Source organism: Nannospalax galili, unplaced genomic scaffold (assembly GCF_000622305.1).
Source record: "Nannospalax galili isolate Female #2095 unplaced genomic scaffold, S.galili_v1.0 scaffold336, whole genome shotgun sequence".
Taxonomy (NCBI): domain Eukaryota; kingdom Metazoa; phylum Chordata; class Mammalia; order Rodentia; family Spalacidae; genus Nannospalax; species Nannospalax galili.
Window position 1 is genome coordinate 7,286,532 of NW_008343385.1, and position 19,403 is coordinate 7,305,934.

Consider the following 19,403-nt stretch of genomic DNA (forward strand, 5'->3'; position numbering starts at 1 on the left):
TGGATTCTGTTTTTGAGACAGGATCTCCCTGGAGCCCAGTTGGCCTAGAATTTGCTATGTAGACCAGGCTGGCCTCAATCTCACAGAGCTCCACCTGCCTCTGCCTCCCAAGTACTGGGATTAAAGGTGAGTGCCACCATGCCTGGCAAAAATGTTTTTAATAATAAAGTATTAGAAAATTTTGAAAAGTATACAGCATAAGCATTAACCACAAACCTATAAAATTTAAAGATTAACAAGTGATAAACACAGAGTGCCTAGCATTCATTATGTAGCCTAATTACTCTATACAGAAGCAAAGAGAATGGTGCTCAGCATTAGCTAAAGAGCATCTCCAAATACCAGGACCAGCAGTGTTACATCTTTGTTTCCTCTGTTTTCTGTTTTTACTTGTTTCTTTTTCTTTCTTTCTTTCTTTCTTTCTTTCTTTCTTTCTTTCTTTCTTTCTTTCTTCTTTCTTCTTTCCTTTCCCTTTTCCTTCCTCTTCCTCTTCCTCTTCTTCCTCTTCCTCCTCCTCCTCCTCCTCGTCGTCCTCCTCGTCCTCCTCGTCGTCGTCGTCCTCCTCCTCCTCTTCTTTTTCCAAGACAGGATCTCATGATATAGCTCTGCCTCACCAGGAACTTACTATGTAGGGTGGCCTCAAACTTGCAGAGATCTGTCTGCTCTGCCTCCCAAGTGCTGGGATTAAAGCCGTCTTTTTTTAATCAATTGAGGTACTAGATTCCTAGGTCAAGTTCTGTGAAGTTTCAGTGTCTAAGGAGGTTGGCCTTGAAGGCATGAACAATAGATATAAGGAACCCAAAAGTGAATATATCTTCTGTGGTCTGACAAGGTTTTAGGGAGGTTAGGTTTTGAGGGTACAGCCCTCATGAATAGTTATAAAATAGGTCCATGGGAACTCACTCACCTCTTCTACCATAAAAGATGATGCAGCTAGAAGGCTGTATTTATGAATCAGAAGGTGACTTTCAGCAGATACTGAATCTACTCACTCCTCAATGTTTGACTTCCTAGCTGCCAGAACTGTAAAATTTAACTATTGTTATTATGCCATTCAGTTAGTGATTTTGGTTTTTGTTGTTGTTTGTTGTTTTGTTTTTTGAGCCAGGGTTTCTCTATAGCCCCAACTGGCCTATGCAGAGGAGGATGGCCTTGATCTCACAGAGCTCCAACTGCCTCTGCATCCAGAGTACTGGGATTAAAGGCATGCACCACCACACCCAGCATTCTACCCTTTGACATTGGAATATGATGTTGTCTTCCACAAAGTTCATGCTCACAATCTGTGTGATTGAGTTACAAAAAAAAAAAATCACAAAAAATATGTTTCAAGTTTTATGATTTTGTGTTTGGTAGCTATATTAGTTCCCTTTTTTGTTGCTGAGATAAAACACCATGACCAAAAGTGACTTACGGAAGAAACAGTTTATTTGGCCTATGGTTCTAGAGGGGACGTTCATGATGGAGGGGAGGCATGGCAACAGGAAGCCGGAGCATGAAGCTAAGAGATCACGTCTTCAACTGAAACATGAGGCAGAGAGAGTGAACTAGATGTGTGGTGAGCCTAAAAACTCTCAAAGCCGGCCCCCAGTGATATACTTCCTCCAGCCAGTCTTCACCTTCTGAAGGTTCATAACCTCCCCAAACAGTGCCACCATCAGTGAACCAAGTGTTTAAATGCATGAGCTTATGGGGGGCATTTCTTATTCAAAACATGCATAGTTATCCTTTGTCGTATGCAGCCCACGGGCTGTGTGCTGGACATGCTTCATAGAGCAATATTGAACCTTTTAGTGAATCTGTATAGCCTCTCATTCCTGTTTAGGAAGGGCACGGTGCTCCTGTGGGGGCAGTTGCTACTATACTGCTTAAACAGGGTTTTGATCTACTCATACTTTCTGTTATTTGTTGTTTCAACTGCTTGAGTTCTTCATATGTCTAGATTCTGTTGGCCGTTATCTCTCCAAGAGTTGTAAAGCTTGCCCCAAGTTCTGAGTGCTCTTGTAGGCCTCACATTTAAACACCTGAGAGACAAAGCCCACGCAGCTCATCGGACATGTTGTCTGGAGGAGGCAGAAACATCGTCCAGGTGGCCTCCGCCATTGCTCCACTTCTTTTAGCTTTGGTTCTTTGGTTGGACGAGCACAGTTCATGGGCCCAGCCACAAGTCTAGGTCCAATTGGGTGTGACAGGATGTCCTGGTTGCATTGTCAGTGTTCCTGAGAAGAGGCTAAGAGTTCAGTGATCTTAGGGACATAAGCAATCTCTCCTCAAATCAGTGAGGATCGAAACACATCCTTTGGTTTCTTCTACTGTGGATGAACACCTTTTTCCTGAACAGAAATTTTTCTCTCTAGCTTTCGATCTCACTTCTTCTCACTTCTTTCTTTTGCATTGAAATTTTCTTTTGTTAAACACATTGACTCTGTTGTCTTCTTGTCAGGAATTATTGCCCCTTCTGTTATCTAAGCTAGTGATTTCACTCATTGAATCTTCTCAACTTTATGAGGTAGGTGCTATTATTATCCACATTTAAAAATATTTTATTAATTTTATTTTATATGTGTGAGTGTATTATCTGCATGTATGTAAGTGCACCTGAGTCATGCGATGCCCACAGAGGCAGAAGAGGGAGTTAGAATCCCTGGAACTGGAGTTATGGATGGTTGTTAGCCACCATGTGGGTGCTGGACCACCCAGGTCCTCTGCAAGAGCAGCCAGTGCTTTTAACCACTGAGCCATCTCTCCAGCCTCAGTTACCCACAATTTTATTTAGATGATGTAATAGGGACTCTGAGAGGTACTTTCCTTTAACACTTTAAAAAAAAATTATTATTTTTATTTTATGTGTATGCATATATTGCCTGCATGTAGGTAAGTGCAATGTCGTGCAATGCTCGCAGAGGTCAGAAGAGGCTATCGGATCCCTGGGACTGGAGTTACGGACAGTTTTTAGCTGCCATATGGGTCCTAGGATTCAAACCTGGGTCTTTCGCAGGAACAACCAGTGTTCTTAACTGCTGAACCATCTCTCCAGCCCCAAGAGGTACTTTCCTAAGGTGACTCAGGAGCTAGAACTAATAGAAAACTGTTTTTTGGCTCTAATATAGGCTTTTGGACCATTGGCCATCCTCATACTGTATCCCAAAGTCAATGTCTAGTTCTTCCTTCTTACAGTGTCTACTAAGGAACTGATGGTAACTCTGCCTGTGTAACTAAGGGAACAGTTTAGGGTTTAGGTCAGCTTTTCTACTTCCAGTTACTGATGATCTTCTAGAAGGTCTTCCGTGGTCTTATTTCCTCACTTACCAGGCTGCAATTTTCATAAGCCTTAGGAATCTATTAATCATTAGCTGACACTCTGTTTATGATTAGTTAAAAATTCAAAGTCAGCCAGGTGTGGTGGCGCATGCCTTTAATCCCAGCACTTGGGAGGCAGAGGCAGGCCGATCTCTGTGAGTTCAAGGGCAGCCTGGTCTACATAGTGAGTTCCAGGACAGCTGGGGCTACAGAAGACTCTGTCTCAAAATGACTGCCCCCCAAAAAGTTCTTCTTGCCTACCAGAGACTTTGCTAGGGCTCTCACAGAAGTGGGGAGTGAAGGTTTGTGAGGTCCAGGAGGAAGAAAAAAGCTAGTCTCTGAAACCAGAAAGTGATCAAAGAGACCTGTGGGTTTTGCAGGTAGTTCAGATGTGCCCTGGTCTCTATGGCCTGGGACTGTGGTGACATAATGGAAAGGTTGAACCTGAGGAGACTAGGAGAGAGTTCCCAAACTTGGCAAAGATTCTAACACCTGCCAGTTCTACAGCTGTGACCACATATATTTCCAGGACTTTAATGTGGCTCTGGAGTCAGCCATAATGCCTGCCTAATCCAGGGTAAAGGGAACTGGAATAAGAATAAAACTATTTAACGTAAAGAACATAGCACCTTCTCCGTGCCTCAGCGATTTCATTCCTGTTTGTCCAAGAGAAATGAAGGTATACATTCACAGAAACTAAAGAGACTTCTACAAGAACTATTAAACATATTCGTCCATAAGAGTCTCAGACTGGAAATAATCCAGATGGCCACTGATGGGAGAATAAACAAATTGTGGTATATTTACATGTGGAATATTATAGAACCACAAAGGGAATGAGCTACTATTAGAAGAATGTAGATAAATCTAATAAATGTGAAGAATGAAAGAAACAAGACATAAAAGTACATATTGCCTAATTTCAGTGATGATATTCTAGAAAAAAAATCTATGGTGACAGACAGCAAATCAATGGTGGCCTTGTGGATTGGACAATACTACAGTGGGACTTTTTTAGGGTATTGTAAATGTTGACCATTCTAGTTGTCAGTGGTTACCTGAGTATATAATATCATGTAAACCCATTGGCCATATTCTTACAATGGATACATTTTATGTAAATCATGCCTTAATAAAGTTGACTTTAAGAATGAATAAGTTCCTGATAGACATAGCAAAGTGAAAGAATTTTTAAAAAAAAGAAATTCATGATTGGGACATAGTGGCACATGTCTTTAATCCTAGCACTGAGGAGGCAGAGCTCTGAGAGTTCAAGGTCAGCCTGGTCTACATAGAGTTCCTGGTCAGTTGGGACTACAGGGAGACTCATTCTCTCCCTTTCAAAAAAGAAAATACAAATGCAAACATTAAGCTGAGTCAAAAAAGAAAAGACAAAAGGAATATATATACGATATCATTCAGTGAACAGGCAAAGTTCAGGAACAGGCAAAGCCCATGTTTCATGTTGAAGAGTGGAATATTGCCTGGGATGGAACTTTGTGGCTTGATGGCAAGTTTCACTGTCATGTTTGAGGAGAGGTTTTCAGAGGTGTATGCGCACATGGAAACTCTTTACTGTGCATTTCATCATCCTTTACTATTAAGTGATATGATGAAAAAAGACACAAAAAGAACAATAAAAGTCAGTTTTTGCACATATGATTGTTGGCTGACTCATGTCTGTATACTAATTCCTTTCATAATGCTTGTGTAACAGGCACTCCTTGAGCAAAGGCCAAGGTGGGCGACCATTGTTGATTTTGAGAAATCATATCATGCTAGCTATCCAGTGCTTTCTCTTTGAACATAACATTGACCTAATGTTTTAGACATGCATGTAGTGAACAGAAAATAACATGAACAACAAGTTGTCAGCTCTGCCACAGAGAACAAACGAGATTCATACCCCACTCTCAAGGAATGAGTGGTTTCCCAAGACCTTGGGTTTCAAAAGTCTCTTCCTCTGAGAACATGGCATAGGGGGACATAAATCCTTGAGTAAACTCCAAGCTCTGCCAAAGGGAAAGAAGTGAGTGTACATGTTATATTTAGGTTGCCATGGCAAATACCTGACCTAGGCAACTTGAAGGAGGAAAGACTTATTTTGACTCATGGTCAGAGATCATAGTCTGTGAGCTGTTGTTCTGGTTCCATTGTTTCTAGGACTGTGGTAAGACAGAACATCATAATGGAACAGGGTAGTGGAGTAGAGCTGTTCACTTCATGACAGCCAGAAAGCAGAAAGGGACAGGTCAGGGACAAGGTATATCTTTCCAGGACATACCCTTAGTGACTTACTTTAACTAAGCCCTACCTCCTACTTTGCATCATCACCCAGTAATGCCATCATATTATGAATCCATCATTGATGAGTCAGAGCACTCATGATGTAATCATTCCCAAAGTCTTACCTCTGAGTACTTCTGGATCAGGAACCAAGCCTTTAACACACAAGAGCTTTGGGGGGACACTTCATATTCAGAGCATAACAGATTTGAGGGCAATTCATACTTCTGTTACTCATCCCATTTCCCCTAATTTCATAGCTATTCTCTCCAAAGCTTGTGACTTGGGCATGTGTCTAGATCCATGTGTTACCCACAGCCACTCATATTACCCAAGCAAGATCTTTTCTCCAAAAATGCAAACCTCCTCTGAGAGACTGGGAACTGTTGTCCTCCAATGTTCTGTGCTCAGGGTTCTTTCCTCCTGGAAGATCCTTATTCATGGAACCCTCTCAAAGCATTATGGGCTCCACATTGTATTTATAGCTGGGATGACATGCTCCTCTATTGTTCCACCTCTATGGGAATCCTCAAGTTGATTAACGGTAGATCAGTCCAACACTTGCCCTTTTCTGTTACCACTCCATCTTAATATTCTCCTGCCTTCCTCAGGAGTGGCTGAATGATTTGTGAGTCTCCTGGGCCAAAGAAGGATTGTCTAGATGGGGCGCTGAGCAGAGTGCCAAGCATCACTCCCACCTAGATAACTGATGGGTGAAGTATATCCTGCTGTCAATTGGCAACACCCCACAGACAGGTGACAGGAAAAACTAAGTTGAGCTTCTAAAAAACTCCCTGGAGTTTGGCATGACAGAAGTCTGTAACCTTGTTAAACTGCTCAGTACCTTCCTTTCCTCCTTTAATACTGGCTTTACCTAGTCTGGGGGCAGAGACATTTCTCAGGTATGTATCAGAACTGTTTTTGGCATTTTTCTGAGACTAGTGCTTTGTGGGCATTGTCTCCCAGGTCACCAATGCCTGACTACTAGTAGTGTCTAGTTATCTGAGTTTGGGGGCATGGTCAGTAAGGGGGTATGGAGGTAAACTGATGGAAAGACAATTTGAGCCAAGGAATTTGACTAGGGGAGGGAAAGGAAGAAGAGAGGGGCAGGAGATAAAAAGAAAGTGCATAGATAACTTCTTGATGGCATCATTCAGCTCCACCTATATATACAAGCAGAAGCAGGATCTTAATTCAGTGTATACTATACACACACTCCTGTGTTTTGAGAGACGTAATATAAATTCCAGAGACTACTGTTTGGTCAGAGAGGATATAGATCGTTCACTGTTTTTAATGGCCCACTAAAATGTCAGGTAAACTGATTGTTTTCCTTAACAACTGCCTTCTCTGTGGTTCATTGATTTAATCTGCTCTCTGCCCTCATTAAAATGGGCATGTTCCTCTAACAGGTTATAGCTGCCCAATGTCTAAAACAGTGCTGTCCAATAGAACTTTTTGTGATGTCTGAAATATTCGATATCTGCTCTAATACAGCAGTATGAGTCACATGAGGGCACTGAGTGCTGAGAATATGACTCGTGTGACTAAGAAACTAATTTTCTTTCATTTAAAGTTAAATAGTCACATGTGACTAACAGCACCTGTATTAGACAGCACAGGTCTGAAGTTCACTCTGACCTGTGTGCTCTGGTATTATGGGAAGGAGGCTCTGTACTGCTGTGGTTTATGTGATTGCATGAATCAGTCAGTGTTCCACCTGACCTAAAATGGGTGCTCAATAAGCCTTAGTTAAAATACCTAAAATGAAATACTTGTGTGAAATGCAGGGGTGCGATTTTCATGTGATCACAGTGAGTGATGGGGGCTGAGGCAGACAGAATTATTCTTAAGGATTTCCTCTCCGTCTTCAGGTAGAATATGATTAGCCCCTTTTTAAATTAAGGGCAGATGCCAGGAGACTGTTTAATTCTGTGCAATAAGATGTTAGTCGTGGTTGCCAGGCAAGGGAAAGGTATGGTTCCAGGGATTCTGAAGAAAAGCTTGTTGCCAAAAAGCAGAAGATGGTGATGAAACTTCCCTTGCCCAGGTATGGATGAGATTCTTTGAGGAGGGGCTGGATCTCGTGGTTTAGCCTGAAAGCTCTCTTCTGAGCCCAGGAAACTGCCTCTGCCCCTCATCTGATTGTGAATTTCCCTGTACAAATATTGCCCAGTGCCATATTTTGCTCTTCTTCTGTGGTCTGAAGGTTGAATGTCTGTATTGTCTTCTTTTTTTCTCTCACCACACATTTGTTTGATCAAGTCCTGCTCAGTTTATTTCTCAAATACTATCAAATATGTGTGTGTGTGTGTGTGTGTGTGTGTGTGTGTGTGTATTCCTTTTCATCACCATTTCCACTGTTTTAGTTTTTGTTTGTTTGCTTTTGGTTTTTTGAGGCAGGAGTTCTCTGACCTCAAACTCATGATTACCTGTTTCAGCCTTCTGAGTGCTAGACTTATAGGTGTGTACCAAGGTGCTGGGCTCACAGAAACTTTTGCCTGGACTATTGCTGCAAGCCCCTATTTTCCGGGCCTCTTCTGTCTGAAAAGTGCAGTTTTTACAAAGATGCCTTACAATCCTGGTGGTACAGATCTATTTCCACTGTTTTAGTTTTTGTTTGTTTGCTTTTGGTTTTTTGAGGCAGGAGTTCTCTGACCTCAAACTCATGATTACCTGTTTCAGCCTTCTGAGTGCTAGACTTATAGGTGTGTACCAAGGTGCTGGGCTCACAGAAACTTTTGCCTGGACTATTGCTGCAAGCCCCTATTTTCCGGGCCTCTTCTGTCTGAAAAGTGCAGTTTTTACAAAGATGCCTTACAATCCTGGTGGTACAGATCTTCACTGTCCAGCACATTAGCCACATGTCTGCTATTCAAACTTTGAGGCTAGAGAGATGGCTCAGTGGGTGAAGGTACTTGTGGCTAAGTACACACGTGCATGTGGGGCACGCGTGCACACACACACACACACAATGAATTAATGTGAGTTTAAAATAAATTGTAACTGATTAAAACGATTCAAAAATGTTAAAAAAATTTTTTATTATTTTTATTTTATGTGTATGAATGTTTTGCCTGTATGTATGTAAGTGCACGTGGGACTGTTGTTAGCCACCATATGGGTGCTGGGAATCGAACCCTGGTCCTTTGGAAGAAGAGCAAGTGTTCTTAACTGCTAAGCCATTTCTCCAGCCCCCAATTCAAAAATTGAAAAAAATTTCATCATTTTATGAGTGTGTGCACGTATGAAAGTGCAACCATGTTGTCAAGAGGAAGTTAGAAAAGTGCCGGCATTAGAATCCCCTGAACTGGAGTTTCAGGTGATTGTTAGCCACCATGTGGGTGCTGGGAATCGAACCCACATCCTCTGCAAGAGCAGTCAGTGCTCTTAATGGCTGAGTCATCTCTCCAGTCCCCAAATGATGCAAAATTTAAAGTAAAATTCCTCAGCATTATTAGACATCTTTTAAATGCTCAGTAGCCACATGTAGCCAGTGGCTGCTCTCCTGGACTATGCTAGTAGAACAAATTTTCACCACTGCAGAAAGTTCTACTGGACAGTACTAGACAGACCCTTCTAAACCATTCTACATTTGCTAGGGTGAGCAAATTTCAACGCAAATCTAAACACGTCCTTTTTTTTGCTTAAAAGCCTCGTGTTTTCATTTCCATCAGCAGTAGCTAAATACACAAAAAATACTTTTGAATCCTTACTGCTGCTTTGTGAGAATTTTGTTTTTCTCTTTTTTCATGACTGGCTCTCTAATTTGTTGTCTTTATGACGAAACTGGGTTGCAATGAAAAAAAATCGTTCGAATCATGTGATAAACAAAAAGTTTGAAAAACCTGGAGGAATGGAATATAGATCTGAGCTCCTCAATCGGGCATATTTTGCCATCAATAATTGACTTTTTGTTAACTCTGTCTTGTTCTACAAACACAGAACCTCTGCTGGTTTCGTCGACACAAGCCTCCCCCGCCCTTTCTTCATCTCTGCTTTTGCTACTAGTTCTCTCCTCTCTGTGCCTGGACTTCTCGTCATCATTTAAGCCTCAGATTAGGAAACATCGCCGGGAATCCTTCTCTGAGAGAAAGCTCCAGAGAGGGCTGGGTTCCCCTTTTTGATTTTTCATAGCATCACACAGATACCCATTTACAGGGTTACACTGTAAGTGGTTTAGTTGTTCGTTTCCGGCAGTATAGTACATTATTTCAGTGCAGGTACTTATTTATTTTTTTCATCTCAAGCAGAAGCTCAGTATCTGACACAAACTAAGCTTTTATTTAATAACTATTCAAAGAATAAACTAGAGAATTGAAGGAAGGACAAATCAACTGGGGTGACAACAAAAGTGCGACGCAGACGCCGGCCATCAGAGGGCACCCGCGGGGAAGCCCAGTGCGCAGGCGCGTGGGAGGAGGCCGTGGCGGCGGTCGTGGCTGCGGCCCGGGGAAGTGAATGGTTTTACCCAGAGGGCCGTGCGCCGCCTTTCTCGGCTGGCCCCGGCGTGCCCGCCAGCTCCTCCCTGGCCATGGCGTTCACGTTCGCGGCCTTCTGCTACATGCTGGCTCTGCTGCTCACCGCCGCGCTCATCTTCTTCGCCATCTGGCATGTGAGTAGCGGAACCAGGAACGAGGGCGAGCGCCTTCCGCTCGGGGTCGCGGCTGCGTGGAGCCCCGGCGCCCGGCACTTGGGAGGATTGGGGCGGGTGGCGCGGGCCGCAGACCGGGAGTCTCCGCGCGCTGCCGGGCCAGGGGGTCGTGGGGGAGTGGCGCGTGCGGGGTCGGGGGCCGCGGGGGCTCGGGGACGTGCAGGCCGCGCTCCACTATTCCTGAGCCGGGCTGGGTGGGGCGGCCGCGAGGCGACGGGCCCCACTGTGCAGCGCAGGGCTTGTGCGGACCCCGGGCCCCGCATCCGGGAGGATGTCCAAGTGTGCACCGAGCGCACCCACTTGGCGTGAAGTTTTCCGAATTCTTATTCTTGAAATACAGATGGCCTCTTAAGGGTTCCTCAGGAGCGCAGCCAAAACAGATAGTTGTAAGCTACTCAAGCTGAATTTCCAGCTCTAGTTTGTACCACTTGGTGGCTGCTTTTCTAGTTGAACCGCCGTCCGGAGCTCTTTCCTGCTGAACTTTGATGCAGGTTGGATTGATTACTTCGTTGGCTGCATCGCCCGAGTTTTCCTCCTATATCATACTTTGGCCGCGGGAGTTTCTCAAGAGACAGCCGTCCCAGCCACCTCTGTAGTCGGGGTTGCCTGATTTAGTAGGAGGAGGGTAAATTTGATTTTGAAAATGCTCAGAAACCTTAAGCTCCTTTAGGACAGTGCTTTCTGTTACTCATGTTGCAGGATAGACGCACATGCTTGCTGGGCCCTGTAAGGAACAAGCCACAAGTTCGCCGTAGTTCTTTCTACAGCGATTATTAGAGGGTTTCTGTATCACAGAATTAGCATCGAGAGCTCTCTGGAAATCAGCGTTCGTTTAAAAGTTTATCTCATTTGTTTCTACCCTCCCTATATTCTAGTACCTTTTGAATATTGCTGAATTTGAATGATGGAGCATGCTAACCCTCGTTAACATTTGTCGGATTTCATCGCCACCCTGATTTCTTATGTATAAAGGGTCATTGTGATTAAGTGCAGATAAATGTATTCTGTGCAGAAGTCCCAGAAGTGGAGTGATGTCACAGATCCTTTTCCTTTTGCTGAACAGTGTGGTACTTCTTTTAGAGACTGCCTGCTTGGCGAATGGGGAATGCTAGTGTAGGCTGCTCACTGATAGAAATGCCTGCTACTTCAAAATGCTCATCCGTAGGAACCAAAAACCCCGGGAGCATCTTACGTTCTTTGGTGGAAAAAATTAAGATAATGTGGGATGTGAGCTAGCCCCACCTAAGCCTCTCAATGAAACTAAAATGTCTGGCTCCCTTCCACCTGTAGATTCAAATCACTTGCTCTTCTCTTTTAACCCCCTCTGGGATGACGGAAATTCACTGAAGAAAGCTGGGTGGGGCATTTTTCTCACATTTTCCAGGTTGTGATTTTGATTATGGAAAACCTGTTCTGAACTTTTTCAAAATGAATAATTTCATTTAAAAGGCATGAGGCATGTACTTGGATAAAGTAGGTTTTTTTTTTTTTTTTTTTTTTTTTGGTGTTTTTGAGCCAGGCTCTCCCTGTAGCCCCACCTGGCCTGGAACTCACAATGTAGACCAGGCTGGCCTCGAACTCACAGAGGTCCACCTGCCTCTGTCTCCCAAGTGCTGGGATTAAAGGCATGCCCCACCACGCCTGCGTAGATAATTTTTTAAAAATATTTTTATTTTATGTGTATGCATGTATTACCTGCACCCATGTGGTGCAGTGCCTGCAGAAGTCAGAAGAGGGCTTGGTCAGAAGAGGGCTTGGTTAGATGGGGGTGTCGGATCCCCGGGAACTGGAGTTAGAGACAGTTGTTAGCTGCTTTGTGGGTACTGGGAATCAAACCCAGGTCCTCTGCAGGAGCAGCTAATGCTCTTAACTGCCGAGCCATCTTTCCAGCCCTGTGAAGTATATCATTTTAAGTCCTATTATAGATTTTGAAAAATTATAACATAGGTCAGTGGGGAGCTTTATACTTAGGGATTTCTCAGTTCAGAGATGACTACATCCTAATATTCTTATAGAAACCCTTTCAGCAGTTTACCCAAAGGCCACTGTAAGTCACTTCAAAGAAGATGTTCAATTAAAACAGTTAGCTTTGGGCTAAGAATATGGGTCAGTTAGTAGAGTGCTTATAGGTGCAAGTGCTACAAAGCCTTGGGTTCTATCCCTAGCACTACATAAACCAGCACCACATAATCCAGGTGTAATAGTGCATGCCTGTAATTCCGGCACTGGGGAGATGGAGGTAGGAGGGCCAGGAGTTCATTCAAGGCCAGTCTGAGCAACATGAAGTTCTGTCTCCAAAGGAAAAAAGTTTTAAAGATAAATTTTATTTTAATTTGCATCTTGTTATAAGCAAGTAATTGTATTGTTGCAGTTATGATCCTTGTCTTGGGCTTTTGTTACTAAAATAGACTAATGATGTATAGCTGACTGTTAATCTCCATAACCAATCAAAAATTATTGTCTTCTATAACTACATTTAACATTTATCTTTTTAAAGATCACTAACAAAGGAAAACTCCTTTTGATGAGCTCTGTACATTTTATATCTTTAGCCTAATTGCTTTCTTTCTCTCTCTCTTTCAACTTTTTTAAACTTCCTTCCATTCAATAAGTGTTTATCAAACAGTTATGTGCTAACCAGTAAGTCATATTTTAGACCCTGGGACATAGTAACGTACACAGTGAAATCCTTGCTGTCCTTGATACTACATTTTAATGTTTAATTGTTTTTTTCTCCTGTTCCTGTTTAGAATTTTTATTACAGGAGGACAGAATTTTATACACATCTAGATATTAAGGAAAATATGTATTATGAAACTAAGAACTTAAACAGAAATAACACATTAAAAGTTAGAGATATTTACTGATCACTGATATATAGTGACACTATCTCACATCAAAAGATACTGTTCTGAGCCCCTTAGGGCAAAGTAGGTGAAGTTCTGTGTCCCCTGGGCGATCAGTGGCACCAACTGAAATAGTTCCTCAGAAACCCTTATGCTTTGATTCCTGGCACCTGGTTAATCTACCAACTGGTATGGAGCCCCTGCTTTGATTCTTAGTACTTTTGACTTTGAAGATCTGTGTAAAGACTCTTAAGGTGAAAAACCATATTCTTCGAGAAGTGTGGATAAAAAATAGCTGTAGAAATGTATATGCTTGGGAATAAACAGAGTGTTTGAGCCCATCCTAGGGTCCCTGAGCACCATGCCAAGGGAGGGGCTGGTGCAGATAATTAAAAATGGTCCTTCTCCCTGGGGTCCACACAGTCCTGGGGGCAGACAGACTGCATACAGATACCATACTCCAGAGTGAGGGGTGCCATGATGGAAGTGTCACAGACATGGAGGTGTAGACAAGGGTGCAGTAATTTCTACCCAAAGGAGTCAGAAAACACCTGTAGAAAGGAGTGGTACAGGAAGAGGGGTTTTTAGCATAAGGAAGAGTTTGCTTAGTTGTATAGGTGGGGAAAAACCATTTCAGGTAGAGAAAATAACTTGAACAGAGCATTGGGAAAATTGAAAGCCACTTGGGATCAGATCGTAGAAATAATGACATGTTTTCAGGTTTTAAATCTGATTTCTGGTTCTCTTTTTAGCACATTTGAATTTACTATAAATTGGTACCTGAAATGGTACACTTTTGTTTTATTCAACAATTTTTTGATGGTGGGATATATTTGTTGTTGCTTGTTAAGAAAGTGAGTGGTTATAACTGTTTTAATTTTATTTTAGATTATAGCATTTGATGAACTGAAGACCGATTACAAGAATCCTATAGACCAGTGTAATACCCTGAATCCTGTAAGTTATAATATAGGATTTATCTTTGAGTTTTAAAATGTATCTCTGCTTTTTACTTGATGTAATTTGAAAATGGCCAATACTCTCAGTAGCATGATGTATTTGTATGTTTTGAAGTAGGCAGAATAAAAGCACTAGTTTTTTCCTGTCATGCTTGACTATCCTGACTATATTAATCTGCCAGTGATCTTGTCAGCTGTCATACTAACGTTCTTCCAATCTGCTTTTTACATTGTCGGCCAAAGACAGTTGAAAAGGTCAAAAAGATTAAAAGAGTCAAAATTGCACTAAAGGTGTGTACTGCTTTTTAGTTGAATGTTTTAATGCTACGTTCATTTCATGGGGAGGGCTAGGGAGTTTGTATTTGTTGTACTGTTCTGTTCATTGTGCTTGTTCATGTGCCTGTTGAGGTTTATAATTTCATGAAACTTCATATTTTATGCAAATATTTGCTTGCTGGCCCAGTCAAGTAGGGAAAGCTGTTAAATGCTTATGCATTTTTTAATGTTATAGCCATAGGCACATCTGTATTAAATTATTTGGTGCAGTATTTGCAAGTTGGCCAATATAAAATGACTTTAATGGTGCTGAGATTATTCTCGGGCTGTGACCTACCACGAGGTAGTGTGCATATGGACTCTGCAGTGTGGACTCACTGCCATATTTAGTTTTATCTGTGGTTATGTGTATCATGGAATAGATTGGTTCATTCAGCTGTTGTTTCTTCAGAGCCTTTCAGGTTGGTAGCTCTGCTCTCAGGCCATGGAATTTTGTTTGCAGTAATGCTGTCTTTTGGACTCAGAATTTTGTAGCTAGCAGTTTGTATATAAATGTCTACATGGTTATTCCTGGTGTATTATATCTACCTCAAGTTTTCTAAAACAGGCCTGTCTTACCTGAGCTGTGGTGGACTTATTGATAATGTGGCTCTATTGTGTTTAGGTTGGTTTATAGATGCTTGTTTTGTATCTGAAGGAAGATTCTCCTTCATTTTGTAGGTTTTATTTTGCCCGATTGGTCAGAAATTGAAGTCAGACAATAGAAAAAAGCATTTTATCTTTAGAAACTACATAAGATGAGAATTTGTGTAGACTTTATTGTGTAAAACAAATGCACTAGTATTCTACAGGATTTTACTTGGAAAGCATTTAACAAGTCAGTTTGCAGCTTTACCATTGCTTCCCAGGCAAATGGAATGATGCAGTAGATTTCTGGTTTGTCCTTAGAGAACTGTTTCTGTAAGACTGGATGTAGGTACAATTACAAGTTCATATTTACTAGCTATTTGCTTGCTCTTAGGAAATAAAACACGAGCAGATGAATCTGGTTGGAAAGTAATGTGTCATTGTCAAACCTCTTTAGTAGTTGTTGAAACCAGTTACCAAGAAATGAGGAAGCTGATTTTTTTGTTGTTGTTGTTATTAATAGTATTGTATGTTCTTTGGCATTTTGTTATTTCAAATTTCCAAATGATGAGGATAAACAGCTGGAATCAAGTGAGCACTTTGCTGGGTGCCAGGCTCTGCATAGAAGCAGTTGTCCTGGAGTTTGCATTCAGTTCTCATGACACCTGGAGCAGTAGGTATGTAGTTATTCTCATGAATAGGATAGTTCATTGAGTTGCTTTGTGAGGTTGAAGTATTTTGCCCAAAGTTACACAGTTAAGGTACAGACCACAGTTAGAACCCTTAGAAAGCCTGATTTTTGAAGCTCACGCTCTTTTGTACTATAATTTTAAGAGAGATTAATGTACTGAAACTTTTAAGAGAGACTAATTTCATCATAGTATATAGAGTGTGATTTCTGACTTTTCTCAATGGAAAGAAATTCATACTGAGAAAAGATGTGTGCTTGAGATGGCCTGCAGCTATAATGGGTGGGAAGGCCATGTTTACAGCTCGAATTGTGCTGTGGATAGGGTGCCGAAAATTGGCTGGACAGCAGTGCATCTGACAGTTTTCCCTATTTAAATCTGTTTTGACAGTTCTGACAAAGTATGGGGGAAGACAATATTTTTTAAAATGTTACCCTTAACAGAGAATATTGTTTTGCATGTTTAAATACTAATTGTTTCAGCCATGTTTGCATGAGGTATTTTTTTCTTGATACTAGATTTTATGTGAGCTTTGATTCCTAAATAGAATGAGTTTTGTGGTACTTATGGTGAAATTTTACCCTTGAAGAATGATTGGAAAAGTCTGATTTTTGTGAAAAATATATAATGTTTCTGGAGATTTTTGTTGTTGTCATTGTTTGTTTTATGAGGAGAGAGAGAGAGAGAGAGAGAGAGAGAGAGAGAGAGAGAGAGATTGATTTGTTTCTTATAAGAACTGGTCAGAGTCCAGACCACCTTTATTAGCATACCTTATTAATGATACGGTTTTAGAGCAGTGTGGGTCATGCTGATTTCAAATTGGTCTCACTGTACCTCAGTCTAAGTATAGGATGACATTTTGCAAGCTAATTTGTTTATTTAGGAATCAGTGGCTGATGTAAGCTTGTTAAGAGTTTAAAGAACTATCCTGTAACTTGAACTAATACTACAAAAGCAATTCTAGTGGAGCATTTAATGCAGATTTTTATTGATCTGTCCTGGTTATAGTCATTGAATTTCAAAGATGTCTTATGGATATTAACTTGTTTAGAGAAATTTGATCTTAGATAGATGCTGGCTTAAATGTTTGTTTTCTTTACAACTTTTTATATGCATGCAGAGCTTATCTTTGTTACTTATCACAATGCTTAAGTTTATAGAAAATATCTGGTTAGTGGCTTAGATTAGTTGGTTTTCCTAGGATTTTACTTAAAATAATATTCATTTAAAAATTCATGCTAGGGCTAGGGATGTAGCTCAGCAGTGGGGAACTTGCCTAGAATATATGAGGCCCTGGGTTTGATTCCCAGCACTGGCATGGAATTGGGAGTGGGCATGTTTTAAAACTCTGTACTTTTCAGTTGGAAAAACTAATATTGGATTAGTCAGAAGATGGGCTTCAATGTATGCATATTTATATTACTTCTATAGCCATGGCTTCTGGTCAAGAAAGATCTGGTTCCTAGTTTAGCCTGCTCTAAAGCCATTTGAGAAACTGGATTTGTAGCTGTGGTTTAGGGGTTTTGGCTAGAACTTGTTACAAATAATTATAACATTTTATGTAACAAACCCATTAGATTGAGGTATTTAGGATGAGAAAAAAAATGGCTTGCAATAAATTAAGTTTTGGTCCTTTTACAAATGCATTTTGTTTGAATTAATTTTTCTTTACTTTATAGTACTTACTATCAAAAGGGTTGTTTTCTCTATGAGTTCTGAGGGTCTACTGGTCTTCTGCCATATAGCATTTTGTTGGTAGGCAGGTGAAAGGAACCCAAAGGCCATGTAATAATGAGAACTCAGAAACCTGGAAATTTTTTTATTTCATGGTTAAGAATTCAGTCTTTTCCCTCCTACATTGCAGAAAGTTTGTCTTTTGCATTTGTGCATACTAATGGTGTTCTCTCTGACTGTGCTGAGATTATTGGCTGGTTGGCTTCCCATTGAAAAATTTGTGGTGAAGTGATGTGATTTGCTAAATATTGTACATGTAGCATTCGTGGTTTTGTAAAGGCTTAAAAACACTAACATAAACTTCTAAGTGGGAATTTGTTCTTGTGGATTTTTATCATGTTGCATGTGCTTAGGTATTACATTTTTGTATTTTTATTCATCGATGGAAACAAAAGCATTCTAATTGATTAGCAGATAACTGAACAATCTGGGTGGTAACTTTGTGTAATCTAAGGCATTGCTCTAATTGAGTTCTAAATTTCAAGTCTTTGCAGTAAAAGCTTTGTATGTAAGGTCAGTTTGCTTATCATGCTTTTGGTAAAAAGCTAATATGGAAATAAAACTCAGTAGCACCTTTCATTTCTGATTCTAAGAACAGTGATTGTTGCTGTTGTTATAGAGACTTGGCTGCCACCTGCTTTCCAGATAGGCAGTTGACAGAGCCAAGGCATTTTGATAACGGGCTTGTGTTTTTCTTGCAGCTTGTACTTCCCGAGTACCTCATCCATGCTTTCTTCTGTGTCATGTTTCTTTGTGCAGCAGAGTGGCTTACACTGGGTCTCAATGTGCCCCTTTTGGCATACCATATTTGGAGGTAATACTTAGATATACTTTGAATATTTTTTCTAATTTAAAATTTAATTTTACTGTGATCAACTTGGTTATTTTGTGTGTTATTTACCTAAATGAAGGTCAAAATTAGCATTTGTTTTTAAAAGCTCAAGTGGGTAAACAAATAACCTTTAGTGCCTCTTATAGAGCTTGTTCATTACTGTCTAAGGAATTTTTTAAAAGATGATATATGCTTTATATACAGTAACCTGTACAAATTTAATGTGCAACTAAATGGAGTCTATGCATGTATGCGCCTGTGAAATCACCACATACATCAAGATGTATAGCACTTCCTGCCCCAAGATTGTTACCCTACACCTTCCAAGACCGTGGACCTCTGTCAATTTAGATTAGCTTTGCCTGTATGTGTCTTCTTTTTCCTCTTTTACTTCATTATTTGCCCTGAATAGAGTTGAGATTTTTTTTTTTCAAATAAAATGTAAAGTTGTAATTGTTCTCAATTTTAGAAATTACATATAAAAAGCGTTTTGGTATAAAGTGGTATCACGTCTGTAATTGACTGAAAATTTTCAGAGAAAAAATGTACCCAGGGTTAGAGATAGAGCAAGAAGGATTAAAGCAAGTGTAGGAGTCACTGTTTGGAGACTCTGGCTGCAGGGGTTCTTGTAGATTATCTCGATACAAAATTCTGTTGAGAAAAAGTTTAAAAAAAAACAAAACAAAACCAAAAACCCCCTGCTTTCTCTTGCACAGTTATTCCTGTTTTTCTTGGCTTTTTGAAATGCAGAGACCACATGTGATTTGTGTAGCTGTCCCATCTGTCTCATTTAGGGACTGTAGTTTTAGGTGATAGAGGAAAGAATTCTACCTGTAAGTAAAAATCTACTTCTGTATCTGGAGCACCTCTCCCTGCAGTAGAAGCTGGAGAAGAAAATCTCTCTTTCCTGCCAGAAGGTCTTTGCCCTTCCACGTGGCTAACAGACTGTGTTTGTTTCAGGTATATGAGTAGACCGGTGATGAGCGGCCCTGGACTCTATGACCCGACAACCATCATGAATGCAGATATTCTAGCATACTGTCAGAAAGAAGGATGGTGCAAGTTAGCTTTTTACCTTCTAGCATTTTTTTACTACCTATATGGGTAAGTTTGAAACAGTGAAAGTGTGATCAGGCTCTGTTGCCTAACTCAGCTACAGGATCTGTGTCTCAACACCTTAGTGTCTTTTTTTTAATTAAA

The 19,403-nt window shown here is 40.8% G+C and overlaps 1 protein-coding gene across 1 annotated transcript in view; it reads left to right on the forward strand.

Moving 5' to 3' along the window:
• The first annotated feature begins 9,999 nt into the window (after nucleotides 1-9,999).
• Cnih1 (cornichon family AMPA receptor auxiliary protein 1) overlaps nucleotides 10,000-19,403 on the forward strand; it is a 12,613-nt gene continuing 3,209 nt past the window's right edge. The window contains exons 1-4 of the mRNA XM_017799757.2: nucleotides 10,000-10,201; nucleotides 13,975-14,043; nucleotides 18,073-18,185; nucleotides 19,164-19,307. Coding sequence (XP_017655246.2) covers nucleotides 10,121-10,201; nucleotides 13,975-14,043; nucleotides 18,073-18,185; nucleotides 19,164-19,307 — 407 coding nt within the window. The 5' untranslated portion in view covers nucleotides 10,000-10,120. The remainder of the gene's footprint in view (nucleotides 10,202-13,974; nucleotides 14,044-18,072; nucleotides 18,186-19,163; nucleotides 19,308-19,403) is intronic.